General features: G+C 42.7%; 1 protein-coding gene across 4 annotated transcripts in view; it reads left to right on the forward strand.

Moving 5' to 3' along the window:
• LOC118417237 (DENN domain-containing protein 11-like) overlaps nucleotides 1-17,318 on the forward strand; it is a 33,915-nt gene that overhangs the window by 8,867 nt on the left and 7,730 nt on the right. For all 4 annotated transcript variants that reach the window (XM_035822703.1, XM_035822702.1, XM_035822705.1 and 1 more), the window contains exons 2-6: nucleotides 4,766-4,865; nucleotides 5,204-5,362; nucleotides 6,739-6,874; nucleotides 8,214-8,352; nucleotides 16,728-16,853. In XM_035822703.1, the coding sequence (XP_035678596.1) occupies nucleotides 4,766-4,865; nucleotides 5,204-5,362; nucleotides 6,739-6,874; nucleotides 8,214-8,352; nucleotides 16,728-16,853 (660 nt within the window). The remainder of the gene's footprint in view (nucleotides 1-4,765; nucleotides 4,866-5,203; nucleotides 5,363-6,738; nucleotides 6,875-8,213; nucleotides 8,353-16,727; nucleotides 16,854-17,318) is intronic.

Consider the following 17,318-nt stretch of genomic DNA (forward strand, 5'->3'; position numbering starts at 1 on the left):
TGTGAAACGAAGAAGACTGTTCGATTGATCTACCAACCTGATGAAACTATTTACGGATGTAACATTTTTGGCTTAAGTGGTTCAGGTATCATGAATTACACATTATTTTATTCTAAAATAATAAACAATTCAAGAATGTCCAGCTCCAATTTTTCCTGTACTACTTGGGTATTTGAGTCCCAATGTTTTAGCATGTATGCAGTACTCCCAGAACACATAAAACAGATGGTCACTTTCCTTCCAATTCCAGTATGATGCGAATAGAAGTGAGTGCAACAGCATTTCCTAATGGAAGTGGCACATTTGCCTGCCAGATCTCATTTCGTTCTGTAGTTTATTTTAGAGGAATGCATCAGGAGTTATATATGGTACAATGCACCCGTGTGTAGTGAATACAAACCTATTCTAGAGTTACACATGTAGATGGAGCTACCTGTTTCTAGTTTGTGAATAGCTACATCTTGTTATAAGAGATGCAACCAACATGCTGTTCAAAACTGGATTTGTCTAAAGCGCTGTCTGTTGACAACATACATGTATGGGTTGTCTTGCTAGCTCATCTTGAGGTCTTAGCAACACGTACCAGGGCTCGAAATACCCACTTGCCCACTTGCAAATGCAACCACATTTTGCTTTGCGCAACTTAATTTTAAACCCAGGTTGCACACTGAGCAACCTGAAATTTCGCCGTTGGAACACTGCTTTTTTCCCACCTACATGCATAAGCTTTTGTATTTATTTTTTGATGACATAAAACATATTGCATAGTTACATATAACTGGAAGAAAAGATAATGGATAAGTAGCTGATTTGAAGAAAGTAACAATTTGAAAGTGGGGCAACCTGAAATGGTGATGGCGCAACCTGGCTTTTGACTCAGGTTGCCACTTGGACAACATGGCTGAAAAAAGTATTTCGGGCCCTGCCTACCCACATACCAAGTATCAAGACAATCCTATCAATATAGTATACACATTCTGGAGTTATATTATCCACAGACAGACAGACAGACAGACACATAGTACATGAATGCTGCCAACAATATTAAACCTTCTTAGTCAAAGGTGATTAGCAAAGGGGTATTTAATTGGTTGTTACTGGGGATGTAATTGTTGTTTTTAATGGGTATAGATGTAACAAATTGGTTGGTTGCGTCGATGTAGGTTAGACATCCAGGTAATAAGATATGCCAAAAAGCAGTTACTCAAGCAACTGGATATGATTTTGAACACAGTGTCACTGACGAAAGATGGTGGATACCATCTGAAACGTCTGACCGTTTCCAAAATCATATCCAGTTGCTTGAGTAACTGCTTTTTGGCAAATTGTTTGGTTGCAGCTTTCACAAGCAGTGATAATACATGGCAGTTATTGCTGTGCGCTATTAAAACCAGCGGGGCAGAGATGGTGATAAATTGCAACATTCCTCTTCCATAGTTTCCAACTGTTTTAATACAGGGCAGGTTTGTCTTTTTCTGGCAGCCGAACATACAGGTTTCCTTCAGGGGATGATTTAAATCATAAGATAGAGACACCCCATGTAGAAACCAATGGGGATTACTTGAAGTAATTCATAAGCTATATATTAGAAATAGCCTTTTCTTACACGTTTTATGTTCTCTTGCCAAATTGTTATGTTGGATGAGTGTTGAAAACAGGAAGTCCTGTATTTATGTAGCAGTTATATTTATGGTTTCTGAGCACTGTAGGATAACCTCTATCAACTTCTATCCGCTGGTTACATAATTCTGTACAAAATTCTTTGCAAAACAGTGTGTTTGAAAGATCTCCAATGTAATATTGAGATTTTCTGACCTCTTTGTCATAATTGAAAGGTAGAGTTTATTTCCTATTGATACATGTACCTCTACTTGCAATTTGTAATACAGTTCCTAGTACCTTTGCTTTTCTTCCAACTCATTATTGGAAAGAAAAAGTTACCATTTTTTCATTGTTAGCCTGATTAAACTGCACTTATACTTATATAGCAGCCTGTCCAACATTCAGCCGGTCTATCTGCAAGGAGGGCCCAGTTACACCCCCAGAGAGTTTGTGTTTGTAACACAGACTATTTCATTGTCAAATGCTGTGAGGTACTTACCAAAGTATAAGTACGATCGGTGCGTATATTTTGTGCACAGTATCATCACAATAAGGTTGGACAGTGCAACTGGACACTGCCCTGTCCATGATACTGAAATAGCCATCCAAGTTGTGAACATGAACATGTTATCTTAGCATGGTGTGGCAAGCAGCTAGGTGTGAGCATTGTAAGGGGTGTGGGTTCATCCTACCCCTGAAAAGTCTAAAATTTGTAGCTCTCTGAAATTTCAGCATTTTTCGGTCAAATTTAATGAAATAACGTCAATAATATTTACCTTTGTTACAAAACAACAGAAAAGAACCCTGTGCTGGTTGAACACAGCATACATGTAGGGCCCAAAATCAAAATCAAGGGGTATAGAGGCCTTCCTGCTGATACCAAAAAAAATGTGTTCACCACTAGAGAGAGACATAGAAATGTAGAACAGACCAAAATAACCCGCGTGTCATTCTTCTGCTCCTAAATTACTGCAATTAGAGTCACGTCATGGCAAAGATTGCAGTGTTGGAGTAAGATTTTTGCCCATCTGAAGTGTGTTTGAAAGCAATTTTCTGTCCTTTTCCTTGATACATGATTACAACCCACACAGAATGTGTAGGCTGTAGAACCTACATTATGATGACAATTGAAGGGTACAGTGTTAGAAATACCCACTTGCACACTAGCTTGCAAATGAAACCACATTTTGCTTGGCACAGTTTTTCTCCCACCTACGTGCATAAGCTTTTGTATTTATTCCTTGATGAGGTAAAACATAAGTAGTTACATGTAACTGGAAGAAAAGATAATGGATAAGTAGCTGTTTTGAAGAAAGTAATAGCCTCACAGATTCTAACGGAGAAAGTATGATACACGTTTTAGTCTCACTACAGAAAGTGCTCTAAGAACAGATATACCTACGAGGGGCGTGCAATTAGTAATGGTCCTGACCCATTGCCCATAGCATGAGATTAATGAAACTTGGCACAGTTATTAGTCTTTCTCTTCATAGGAATCACCCAGAGTTATGCATTTCTCCCATCGTTTGATGCAGCTCTGGACACCGATTTTGTAGGACACCCCAGGTTGGTCCTCCAACTGATGCCTCATCAATGGCACAAGAGGGACGACCAGGTCTGGGAGCTGTTTCCACAGACTTCCAGCCACGTTTGAATTCAGGATGCCAGCGTTTTACAAGGTCATATGATGGGGCATCATCACCATAAGTTTCATTTATTTCATCAAAAGTCTTCTTTGGTGTGCGTCCTTTCAAATACAAAAACCGGATCACTGCGCGACACTCAACTGGTTCCATTTCACACCTGGTCCATTTCGCACCTGACTAAGTTCAAACACCAGTAAATCAGAAACCACAATTAGTTCAGAGCTGTCTTTTGCAACATAACCCATAGAGATATGAATTATTACACATACAAAATTTCATTTAGATCAGACAACTGGAAGTGGGTCAGGACCATTACTTATTGCACGCCCCTCGTATTCTGCATGGAAGACTTGAAAGGAGCAAACAGGAAGGGATTGATTCCAGGCTATAATTTTGTATCAGATTTGTTGATTCTGTCTGTCAAGATGTTGTAATGTAGCCTTTCTGCCATCCGATTACTACTGAGGCTCCTTACACTTGAAGGAAGAAACGGCCATACTAGTAATCTTTTACTCTCCAAGCAGAGGTTAGGCTCTGGCTTTTTTTGGACGTTTTTTAGGCATTTGCATCAGGCTTGATATTTTGTACTGTTCTTTTTATTAAGGGTGTCACCTTATATGTCTCGCACTGCGAGGAAACGTCACAACAACCTGAGCCTAACCTCTGCTTGGAGAGTAGTAATCTTTGTCATGCAAACAAGATTCCTGCAAAATGACAGAATGACAGATGCAGAGGAAAACTACAGGTCGCTGGTACACTAAAACTCCATCCAGTTTGAAGACTTCTGATCATGTTGGTCCAGGCTTTTAGCCAGGCATGCGTCCAGTGCGTCTTTGGACGTGCTGTTCTAAAAATATTAAGAGCTAGCTAGATGGCATAAGACGCCCTGAAAACACCCTTACACTGGGGAGCAGATCCTCTGACAAGCATGAAATTCTGATTACTTGTAGTCTGACAGTAATTTTGCCCCTCAGGATACCTTACAATGCGCCATTTTAAATCTAAGTTATCTAAAACCACCTACAATCCTTGTGCCTGTTTCACTTGCCGTGCTGCGACTCTAAGTCACCTAGAAATTTGGACTCCCTATAATAAAATCCTAGCTAAAAGCCTGTGTCGGCCGTATATACTGTATCAGGGCTCGAAATACTGGGTGCATGTGCACCCAGGTGCACCCAAAATTGGAACTGTGCACCCAATTATTTTCTGTGGGTGCACAGGGTGCACCCAAATATTTTCTTAGGTTTATGTTTGTAAAGATATCAAGTATACTAGTATACATCATATTCTCGACATCTAAGTGTTAGAGAGACAATAAAAATGTCTGTCATGTTACTTGTTTAAGAATTTGATAGCTTGTAACTAAGTTTTGTTATTACTAATCATGTTTTTTTTTTTTTACATTTTACTTAAATTCAAGTGGTGCACCCAAAAATTTTTTGGTGCACCCAATTTTCTAATCCCAAAAATGAATTTCGAGCCCTGCTGTATTGACTGTGATTGCTCTTATTCTGCAGGTAATATCATTGAGTGGTGTAAGCCGGAGGACAGTGACCTCGATGGAGTGGAGTTCAAGGCCATGGCGAGCGGATCCCACACAATACTTAAGGACTTCATGTAAGTAACCATCCAATGTCTCCTAATGTTACCTATTAAGAAAGAAAAATAGTTAATCTTCTACTGTTTTATATAGTGTTGTCCACTGTTGTCAAAATCTTAATATTTGATGTTTCTGCTGTGACCTACATGTGTGTTTGTATTCATTCTTAACTTAAACCACCACAAAAATCCTTGTTCTGTCTTCTGCCCACCTACCCCCTTGTTTGAATGGCAAATTACAAACTGTTGTGAACACTTAATTGTTTCCTACAGCAAGATGAGATTGCCATGAACTTAAAGGCACTTTACAGTATTTTGTTACAGTAGTTTTTACAATGTCATTGTTATTTTCACAGTTACTTCAAGAAGGATAACCTGTACGGCCTGAGCTGTTTTGAGAACATGCCGGTGGAGAGCGAACTTGAACGTGGAGCCAGGATGAAGTCTGTGGGCATCCTGGCCACTTCTTACACCTCTCTCTACAGACACATGCAGTTCCTGGAGAACCAAGTCAGGTAGGTGGCGCTACTGCACACTTACACCTCTCTCTACAGACACATGCGGTTCCTCGAGAATAAGTCAGGTAGGTGGCGCTACTGCACATTTGATATTTGTACAGTCAAACCTTCCAAGAAGGGGACCAAGACTATCTCGTGGTCACCTATAGATAGGATTCTTCAAGTTTGTGTCAATGGAAATATTATCTAGGGGACCACCAAAATGTGGTCACATTTGTCAGGCGGTCCTTAGTTATACATGTATATCGTCACTTGTACAGGTTTGACTGTATTAGGACAGTTTTAGAATGTGGTTATGTCAAAGTGCCATGATGTATTGCATTGGTCCATGTGCTTAATGTAAACAAGTCAGGATTAAGTTCAGATAGACACATGATTAATCCTTTCATGTTAGATATGCTATTCTGTCACTTTTGAAAAATTGTTTGTTTCATGCAACATTTGTGAGCAATTTCTGATTTTGCTCCAGCCATTGTCTCTGGGAAGAAAAAAGGTGGAGAGAGCTTGTTCTTGTATCATTTCGTTTGTGATTTCAAAAGCAACAATTCCTTTGAAACCCCAGTTCACATGAGACCCAGCCCCCTTCTTGTGTGAAGAGAATGGCTACTCGATTTCTGTGATAATTTCAAAAGCAACAATTCCTTTGAAACTCCTCAAGGTACACACAAGACAATGTCCCCTTCTTGTGTGCAGAGAATGACAACTAGATGGCCTGCCTTTGATCTATATGCAACAAGGCACAACATCAGACCCAGAGGGACAGTTGCAAATGTTGCTTACAACATCAAGGCCAGTGGGTCCACCTACCCACTTTGCTCCAGGCATTGATCGTGTTCTGTAAGGAGGGACAGTGGGGAAGCTTGCCTATAAATCATACACCTCCACATCTGCCTGCACCTAAGGCCATACCAATTTAGTTTGTTGGTTCACAAATTTTTTTAACTGGAAAACTGGAAAAAGACACTATGAAAACAGAAAAGAAACCAGTAGGACCAGGTTTATGCCTTGATGCACTCAGTTTTATGGATTGAATACAGTCACATCCAAGTATTCCTCCCTGCCCCATGCTTATATGATGTCCGGTTGCTACATTTTAATTCTTAAAAATCTGAGAACCAAGGAAATCAATTTGTATGGCCTAATGTTCTGGTTTACAGTTCAGGCATGGTTCTATCTGCTGATAAGATTGTGGGACTTGAGTGAAGGAACTAGAACTATCCCATATGTTCGTGAATAGTTTCATCAGGTTCCTTACAACTTGTTTGTTACGTCAGTTCTCTGTGAGTTGACGAGTGAAAAATGTTCAGGTCAATACCTTTGTTGCAACTGTGTAAATTGAATATATTTTCTTTCATTTTTTTTCTGAACAACAGACATCAACTGGAGACTCCAGGGAGGTACGAGCAACTCCGAGCATTCTGGGAAGACCGGAAAGGCTCCCTCCCCATGAGTAACCCTGGCCGCAGTCTACTGTCTCCGATGACTGAGATCCCTCGGGCCGACATGAGGGTGAGTAGAGCACATGTGTGGCGATGTAGGAACACCCCTATGTAATACTTTAGATGCATTGAAGTTCCCTGAGATTTAATTTTGCTGTAGTGGGAAAAAGGACTTTTCGCAGTGGTTTTAAGTTTGCGGTAGCACCATGCAATGTAGTCTCTTACTGCCGTGGAAAAATGTTAACAGTGTTTTTAAGTTTGCAGTGAAGCGGCCACCGCAAAAGCCGCGAACATCAAACCACCGCAAAAGTTTCTGCATTTACAGTAATGGTATGGTCTAGGCACACGCGCAGGCATGCTGGTCACTAGTGCCAAGGAATAAACAACAGAAGTAACGTCCCTGATATCTGCCGGCTTCTTGCTGTGCTTACGTCGTCTGATCGTAGTTTTAGAATGATTGAGAACTGACATGAGGGTGAGTAAAGCACAGGCAGGATTAACACTGGCACAGTTGAGCGTAGGGGCCCCCATGCTGTGATATGTATCCCCAATGCTGTGATTTGGTCTTCCATGGTGTGTTTCAACCAGGGGGATTTTCAGTTGGTTTGTACCAAAGGTGGAAAATTTTCACTTTATTTCATTGAATTTGGCCCTCAAGCCAACATTAAGGTGAGTAGAGGACAGGCAGTGTTATCACTAGTGCAGTTGAGTGTGGGGGCTCCCATACTGTGACTTGTATCCACTATGCTGTGATTTGGGCCTTTATGCTGTGTTTTGACCAGCTAAGGGAGATTTTCAGCTGTTTTGTTCCAAGGGTAAAAAATTTTCACTTACTTTCATTAATGCAGAAAATAGTGTTTCTGAGAGTTTAAGATTTAAAACTTTTCAGGGGGAGGATCCTTGCCACAAGGCTTTGCCACTGTAAGATGCCCACTGCGCAAAACCATCCTAGTCAGAAACACTGACATGCTAACTGCTAGTTTTCAACTAATCCGAACAGACTGTACAATCATGTTATCTATATATCTATCTAAATGAGGACATTTGTACATGTTGAAAGGGAAGATTCTAGTGCATCTACAGTCAAACCTGCCCAAGAATACCACCCAGAAGACAGATAAAATCTAGTTGTCACTGTTGACAGGATTTGTAAGGCTTACGTCAGTCTTAGTTCCTGAGAAAAGAGTAGTTCCTGAGAAAAATGACACGAAGAAGAAGAAGAAGAAGTTCCTGAGAGCTGCAGGTCACTACTTGTTTACATGTAGTTTTGAGGTTTCTGCAATACAAACAAGTTAGAATCTTATCAAGATTTTGAAATGTACAGTAGTAGTTTGAAAACTAATGTAGAAACGAACTACATTATCTCATTACCATTCTGTAAAGTCTCACTTAGAACTTTTCCCCCACAGATAACCCATCCTGCCGGCTGCTTTTCCCAGTTCCTGAAGTTCTTCGGTGAGCAGATCTTCGTCCTGTGGAAGTATGCCCTGCTCAGGAGAAGGATTCTGTTCTTCTCACCTCCCCCCATCGGTGTGGTGTGCTACAGAGGTTTGTTTGTTTGTTTGTTTATTTTGCACATAAAAACAATAACAAAAAGTAAAGTGATTAAAAGTCCTGTTCTTCTTACCTCCTCCCATCGGCGTGGTGTGTTACAGAGGTAGGGAAACACACTTTGTACAATCGCAGGTCTACGCAGCACTTAGTCTAGAGGCTTTGCCTGAAGATCAACCTAGGAAACAACTGACAAAGCGGCAATGCCTTATGCCAGCTTTCTTCCATGGTTGGATCAATGGACGGACCTTTTAACCCAGCCCTTCCAAAGCCCCTTTCAAAGGCCCTTTGTTATTTTGGGTATACAAACAGTTTTAGTAATACAGACAGAGACCAAACTGAAAACCATCATAATATAAGAAGAAACAACTCATGAATGGAAACAAAGAAAAAGAATGTGCCATTCCACCCGAGGCAGACTTGCACCCGCCCACCCTTCTGCCAAGAAACGACACATCAAAGCAAACTGGAAATTATAAAGAGGACTAGAGAGTAGAAGGAGAACACCATAGTGAAGGACTGACCACACATACTGAACATCTAACAGACAATCCACCAATAGCAAAGACAGACTGTAGCACCAAACAAAGACTACTACGACAAGGACTCTAAAAACGTAGAACCAAAACTCCCGTCCGCACACTTGCCCATTTAACAGATTGGCACCACTCAGCCAAGAAACTTTCAGAACCAAGTCGAACAAACTCCATCTTGAGTTTAAACCTAAGAGCCTCCTTGATTAGAGACACCAGCTCAATGTGAGATACGAAATTATTGTCAAAGAGAGCCTGACACCTGGACCACCAAATCTTAGACCGAGCGACGGCCAAAATGTAGGTGCAGACATCTCTCTTACACTTCTTCAGGGTAGACGACATAACACCATAGAGAGCGACCGCGCGAGAAACACGAAAACTAGAGACCACCCATCGCCTAATGAACCCTTCGACCCAAGTCCAGGTCAGGAGCACCTCGCCACAAGACCAGATGGCATGGGTAACGGTCTCCGTAGCTCTACAGTTTCTCCTCGGACAAAGAGGGGAAGGAGTTCTGTGCCAAATCGAACAAGTCAAGTAGTTGGTTTTGAGAGCCCCATGTGCGACCTTCCAGGAAAGCTCCTTTAGGTTATTCTCAAGGAGAGTGTTATGCACCGTTGAAAAAACAAGTGACCAATCAACACCCCGCTCTAAAAAACAAGCGGAAGGGGTATGAGAACGAGCTAAAATGGCAGCTTTGTACAAAGACTGCACGGTGCATATCCTGTCCCAAGTCTTCGAAGCAGAAGCATTAACAAACTCCAAGGTGAGCTTCCGCATCAAAGAATAGTGAGGTGGAGCCTCAGGAGAGTGGGGGGAACTGTTAGACCACGATGATGGTTCAAAACAACGGGCAAAAAAACCCAGCCAATATTTTGCCAACTGGACCCATGGAAGATCCGGCCGGTCAAGAATATTGGTAAACGGCCGACAATAAAAACAATTGGCCTTCACTCCAAAATCAATGAGATCCCATCCACCTTTGTCCAAAGGTAGCAAAACTGTCTGTCTAGAGACCAGTTCTGCACGATAACTCCAGAAAAACTTAAAGACGGCTCTCGTAATGTCCTTGACGACTGACTCGGGAGGAGAAAATACAGGAGCAATATACCACAAAGTAGATAAAGCAAGGTTATTAACGACGACAACCTTGCCAGCGAAGGATAAAGAGAAGCTGTCCCACCTTCGCAGAACCGCTTCAAACTTAGCTTGCCTCTCCCTCCAGTTGACTAAAGGCATATTAACACTTCCAAAAGTACCTCCCAATAAACGTATGGATACAGATGTCCATTTAAAATTCTTCGGACAATCGAGTCTTTTCCTCCAACTACCTAGCCAGAGACCCATACATTTGTCAAGATTTAAAAGAGACCCGGAACCTCTGTTATACATGTCAATAACAGCAAAGAGCCGGCGGATCGACTCATCGGTTGTAACAATAGCCGAGTTATCGTCCGCATACTGCGAGATCTTAACTTCACGGCCACCAGGCAACCTGAGGCCGTGAATCGCAGCGTCGGCCCTTACTGTAGCGGCAAATGGCTCCAAAGAAATTGCGTACAGCAGGGGTGACATAGGGCACCCCTGCCGAACACCTCTTGAGAGAGAAAAAGAAGATGATAGCGACCCATTGACGAGAACAGCACTGGTAATGTTGTGGTACAATATAGCAACCCATTTGCGGAAAACCGGGCCAAAACCCATCTTCGTAAGAGTCAAGTGAAGAAAATCAATATTCACTCTATCAAAGGCCTTGGCCTGATCCAGAGAAATGATCGCACAGTCAAAGTTATTCATATTAACATATGTAATGATATCTCTCATCAAAAGTAGGTTACATTGTATCGACCGGCCTGGTATACCGCATGTCTGGTCAGGACTGATGACCGAGGCGGCAACCATCTTAAGCCTATTGTTAAGGACCTTTGCAAGAATCTTATAATCGCAATTTAACAAAGAGATGGGGCGACGGTTCTTCGGGTCCAGAGGGTCCCCTTTTTTTGGAAGGAGAGTAATAACACCAAAACTCTGGCTCTGAGAGAGCTCGCCAGAAGAAAAAACTTCCTCAAAAACTGAGAGGAGATCCCCGGCAATGACGTCCCAGAAAGCGACATAAAATTCCTTCGGGAGACCGTCACTGCCAGGGGACTTATTATTCTCCATACTGCACAATGCAGCCCAAAGCTCATCCAATGAAAGAGGACCTTCTAATGAAGAGACTTCATCAGGATCCAAAGACCCTTCTAAATTGTTACAAAGGTTATTCGCCTCACACTTATCAATAGGCTCAGCACTAAAAAGGTCTTCATAAAATAGCTTAAAAACGTCTAAAATCTCCTCGTCATCTTGGACAACACGTCCAGTAGAATCTCTGACCGAAGAAATGCGTCGCTGCCTACTTCGGGAAGAGGCCTGGCTTACAAAATACGAGGTACATTTTTCCCCCTCGACAAATTGCTTGACTCTGGACCGAACAAAAGCACCGCGAGCCTCCTCAGCGGACAACTCGGACAAGGAAGACTTAGTACATTCATACCTACGCAAGATGTCCGCCGAAGAGGCCCCGTCGTTCATCTTGTTGGTGAGATCGACAAGTTCATTATTCAAGGTAAACATGGACTCCCGTCTCTCCCTAGCCAGTTCACAAGAAATTCTGATCAGGAGAGAGCGAGTTCTAGCCTTTACATCATCCCACCAGGCTCGCAAAGAAGGAAAACCTGGTTTCAAAGTCTTCCAATTGTTAAAAGCGAGTTTAAAATCATTTAAAACTTTGTCTCTTTTTAAAATCGAGACATTACATTTCCACAAGCCAGGCTTCTTCTTCACATCCGGTAAAATTGACAAGGACACACAGTCATGGTCTGTAAAATATGCGGGTAAAAAACAGTAGTTTGAAACGACGAGGCATTTAGACGAATAAAATCGGTCCAGCCGACAGGCAATACCTTTGGTCGGCTGTCTCCAAGTGAAGACCTTTTTAGAAGGATTCTCATGTCTCCAAGAGTCATGCACATTAAAATCGGCGCAAATGTCTTTTAAAACGGTGGAACCGCCACTACCATGAGCCGGGTTCCCGCCCCTCTTATCAATATCAACATCTTCAACGCAGTTAAAATCACCGCACAAAATAAGGGGCTCAGCCCCCGACAGAAACTTATACAAATTTTTAAAAAATCCAGTACGCTCCGCAGAAATGTTAGGAGCATACATGTTACAAACTTTGAAATTACGCGCACCATCGGACAAGACGACACAGACAACACGCCCACTGTCGTCACAAGACTTTTTAACCACATCAAAATTGAAAGATGGAGAGAGTAAAATACCCACACCTCTAGATTGGGAGGAGCCCAATGCCCAAAACGCTTGGCCTCCCCATTCCTTCTCCCAGAGCACCGCTTCAGATGTTGACGAAACATGGCACTCTTGGAGGCAAACAACGTCAAATTTATGTTGACGGCAAAAGCCGAAAACCTGCCTCCTCTTCTGCGGACTACGGAGCCCACAGACATTGAGTGTAGCAATAAGAACCATGAGGCTACATAGAGAAGGAATGTCAAACAACATCGGAATGTGAGGAATTAGTGGTACAGATCATCAATTCCTTCCACACCAATTCGGTTAACAAATTGGGGGTGGACATTGTAGAGGTGCTTGAGACATAACATGGTGGTTTTAAAAAACCTCGAACAATTACCAACCTTACAAGGCACAACGTCCCCGGAGATGCCATGCGCCTTTGCAAGGTGAGATTTCAAAGACCTAAAACTATGCAAGAGTTCGTCACAACCATGAGAAATAAACTGGTTGCACACAAAGACAGCCTTATTCTTGTACAAGTCAGAGGAGATGACAATGGCTCTCGCCTTTGCTACCAAATCGGGACTTGGAGCCTGAGAGGCATCCGAAGTATCCTCATCAATGATGAGGCTTCTGGAGCCAACAGTAGAGTCAGACTCGTTACCGTCCACAGAACGAAGACTCTCCGAGGGAAACTCCTCGATAACAAGACTGGAGTCGGAATCCGGCTCCTTACGAATCTTTTTTCCTTTCGACAAAGTCTTTGCAGAGGCAGAACCCTCACTGGAATCCCCCCTACACCTTTTCCTGGAATCTTTGTCAGCAATATCAGAGTTGCCATCATGGCAGCTCTGACAAAGAAAGAGGCGATTATCGCTTTGACAAACTGGGCCCTCACAGAAAGCAAGGAGAGCAGATTCTGGAGTTATGTCTGCCTTGCACTGATGACAAGACACCACCTCCAGAGTGATTGTGTAATCCAACTCACAACCCTGACACATGTACCGACGAGTAACAGGTCGGATAGGACTGGCCGCTTTACGCCTCCTTCTCTGGGACCGGGCGCGAGGGGCCGGTACCGGAGCAGCAGATGTTGAGGGTACCTGCTCGCTAGAAGAGGAAGAAAGGCCAGGCTTAGCCAGAGAAGGAGCGGCCTCCGACAGCAAGTCCTCAGACGGCTCAACCACCGCGACCGGAGAAAACTTGGTCAGAGAAGGAGCGGCCTCCGACAGCACGTCCTCAGACGGCTCAACCACCGCGACCGTAGGAGAAACCTCCGGCTCCGCGACCGGAGAAGAAACATCCGACTTCACAGCCGAAGAAGTACCCGGGTCCACACTGCCAGGGTGACCTGGAGGCGAAACAGGATCAGATACACCAGACTCTGCGTCAGAAACATGGGCCAGTTCCGACCGATCAGTCTTATTTACAGCCTGAGGAACCCGTCCATCATGATGTTCACGGACCTGACTCACACCTGCCGGGAGCTCTTGGCTCTTAGCCCAACTGGCTCCCATCTTAATCCTGTTTGCGAAGGACAGGGGACAACGGCGGGCCGTATGTCCCTCTGCCCTGCAACTGAGGCACACAACATCGTTGGTACAATCCATGGCCAAATGCCCAATGGATTGGCATTTGTTGCAAAATGTTACTGCACAATTTGCCGACTCATGGCCTTCCTGGTTGCATCTCAAGCAGGTACGGGGCTGCCCCACATACCTGAAGAAAACCATCCTCCCGTCATACATTTTCCATGCTGATGGGATATTGCATCCCGGCTTTAAAACTACTTTGTATTGCCGGTTCCCATTTTTGATGGTCGGTCTGTCCCCGTATGTTACCATACGGGACGTGATGACGGCACAGTATTGATTTAACCAGTTCCTGACATAGTTGTCATCGAGCTCATACGGAATTCTTGTGGCCGTGACAATTATCTCCGCCGCCGCGTAAGATGACACATCCACGGCGTCTAAACCAGACAGTTTCCCCGCATACAATGTACGCTCGTGTACCGAGGAAAATGACACGTCGAATGAGTTTGGTCCCAGAGACTGAACAGCCTGAATGCTGCTCATGGGAGCCGAAACCTCGCTCAGCAAAGTAAACACTTGTTCATACGTTAACCGATCACGGTACACGGCAACTTTTATTGAAAGAGGACGCTTCATAATGCAGCTTTAACTAGAACCAAATAAAACTAAAAAGGAACCAAAATATGAGCAGACAGAGCTGCCAGAGACCCTGAAAAACACTACCTGTAAATCAGACAGCCTCCACGGACTCCACGGGCAGCAAGGGTTGAAAACGTAACGTAACTGAAGGCGTGTAACCAAACTGACACGCTTAAAGAACAACCAAGTACGAACCAATAAACTAGGCAGCCTCTCCGGGCGCTACTGGTTCTCAAACTAAATTGCTAAATTTGCCAAGGAGCAAGCCCAAGTGGAAATTTCCACTCAGACAAAATGGACACCACTGTCTGTCTCAACCCTTGAAATGCAAAACAGAGCAGCGTCCTACAATGGATGACCTCTGCCCCCTCTCAGCCCAGTCTATATAATGGGCGGGGGACAGCAGAAACTACAATGCTGCAACTAGATTTTGCAGCTGCGAAACAGGGCGAACGCCCCACAATGGATGGACCACCTCTGCCCCTCTCAGCCCAGTCAACGCAATGGGCGGGGGGCAGAAGTAAACCACAATGCTGCAACTAGATTCTGCAGTTTTAGATCAACTCATTAAAGCCCAGAGTTCAACCGACTTGCAAACCAATAGATCAACTCATCAAAGCCCAGAGTTCGACCGACTTTCGAACCACATACTTACGGGCAAAAACACATTGTCACAATAACGTGATCAACGTGCCGAGTTTCATGGCTTAGTTAGACAATGGTACATTCCAGGCGAGTATTAAAACGCTCTTCTAGACGCATGTTACTGTATGTGGTCCAGCGTAATAAATCTACGCTTTAACTCACCATGTTTATATAAAGATATATCACAAATTGCATCAGAAGGAACTTATTTTGTAATGAAAAATAATGCATATTCATTGTGGGTCAAAAAGTTTTACAAAACCTGTTTAATGTGCCAATAATTCATGTGACATAAATTATGATAATGAGGTAAATTTCCAATATCCCCTTTTGCTGCATTTCCTACTGAAGAAGCTAGGTGTCGCTCTCAGCAGTTCAGTCATAAAATACGCGGCAATGCACAGCTTTTCTTAAAAGATTTCTTGTTTAATCCCAAACGAAGGAGAAAACTGTTGCAATGGATAGGCAATATATAGTTGAGGGCATCTAACAGATACAGTATTGGGGCATCTGTATCTCAATTTTATAGTGTATGGTATTGATAGCAAATCTATTATTAATTGGTTGTTATGTATTATAGCAGTAGAATGTTCAGCACCAAGGACAGCAATAGTTGTGGACCAACATTCAGTAACAAAGACAGTATTTGTTTTTAACATCATTAATTATAGTACTAAGAACAGTGATAGCTTTGTAAGCACATATCAATAGAATTGGGCAAGCAAAAGTGGTACTACATGCTTTTAGAGCCCTGGAGATGAGAAAGGCGCCTCCAGGGGACTAAAATGCCTATTGATACAGCATAGCATGTTGTACTGCCCCTACAGCTGATTAATAGATAATGAGCAATGGGATGATGTTGGTGATGATGGTTTTAGAGGATAAAGGTTTAAGGTAAAGCTATAACCTGAAGTTTAATCTATTGTGCGCTTGAAGTTTAATTTATTGTGCAGTTCAGATGGATAACCTCCCAAATCAATTAAGACTGGTAAAAGTATAATGCTGCATTACATGTAAGTGTTTGATGCTAATTCAATTTTTGGTCAATTTTCCTGAGCCACTATCTTTATCCTCACTGGCAAATCTATTTGACTTCGATCTCTGCTGGCATTGATTGTAAGAGGTTTGAATTATGTAATACTTTAAGCCCAACATGCCCATTCTTCTCATACATATGTTTCCTTACATTCGAGTTTAATCAAAGTTCTGTTATTCTTGTATGGTACACATTTGATTACTGAAGTTAGTGTGATTTCTGATGTTTGTCCATTGGGTGTCGATTAGGACCTTAGAAATGTGATTTCTAATCAACTTTTTTAATGTAAGATTAACTATTTTGCTAGCAATCTCATGACTTAAGTGCTGGTCATGTGGATGCATCCTTATGTTGATAACTTTAACATGTCTTAATATACTTAGAATATTGTTATTGTTATTCTGTCCATATATTGGTATTCTGTCCATGCTGAAACTTTAATCACATTTGTATTGTCTTTGTCCAGCAGGGCTAGCCCTTTGTTATAGCCACTGGTTAGGCAACCCTGGCTGTGCATGCTGAACAGCCAAATAGACAATGGTTTATTCAGATGTTTTGTAGAGAAATCCCACATTGCAGCCAAGGGCACTTTACACAATCGGTAAAATCTGGTAACCATGGATAAAATACAATTACACTAGATAACCTCTGGCATGTGTTGTTTTTGTCCTGTTCTTGTAGTGTACTGCGCCTGTTGTTTAGCCAGACACACGATTCCCGAGATCCCAGAGAAACCTCTCAAGCCACACTTCTACGTCAACATCGCAGACATCGACAGACTGGAGACTGAAGTGTCGTACTTAGCATGTAAGTGCCGCCGTGTCATTTCTCTACAACCTATATATAGCTTATAGCTTGTATAACCACCCTTAAGCATAGCACCAAACTGCCCTGTCATTTCTCTTCACTTATGTACTAGTATCTGTGCTAGAGTACTTATGTACTAAAGCCACACCTCAAGCATGTTAAATAATCCAGTACACTTATCAAAAAGTGTAGGGGTTATTCCCAGTGTGAGTGGATCAAACCTTACAGTCTGGTCTCTGGTCTCTTGAAAGTCACCTGTTATGTCAGTCCTTCCATTTATGTTGTAAATCTCAATAATAGATAGATTAGATAAGTATCTGAATCAGATTCTGTACCTATATAGCTAGTATGATCGCCTTCCAGCATAACACACCAGCTTCGCAGGCACATGGGGGCAGCCGCAGCTGTTTATGTTACAATGAATAACTTGTCACAACTAACCTTTGCACATCTAGCTGTAAGCAT

Source organism: Branchiostoma floridae, chromosome 6 (genome assembly GCF_000003815.2).
Source record: "Branchiostoma floridae strain S238N-H82 chromosome 6, Bfl_VNyyK, whole genome shotgun sequence".
In the NCBI taxonomy this organism is placed as follows: domain Eukaryota; kingdom Metazoa; phylum Chordata; class Leptocardii; order Amphioxiformes; family Branchiostomatidae; genus Branchiostoma; species Branchiostoma floridae.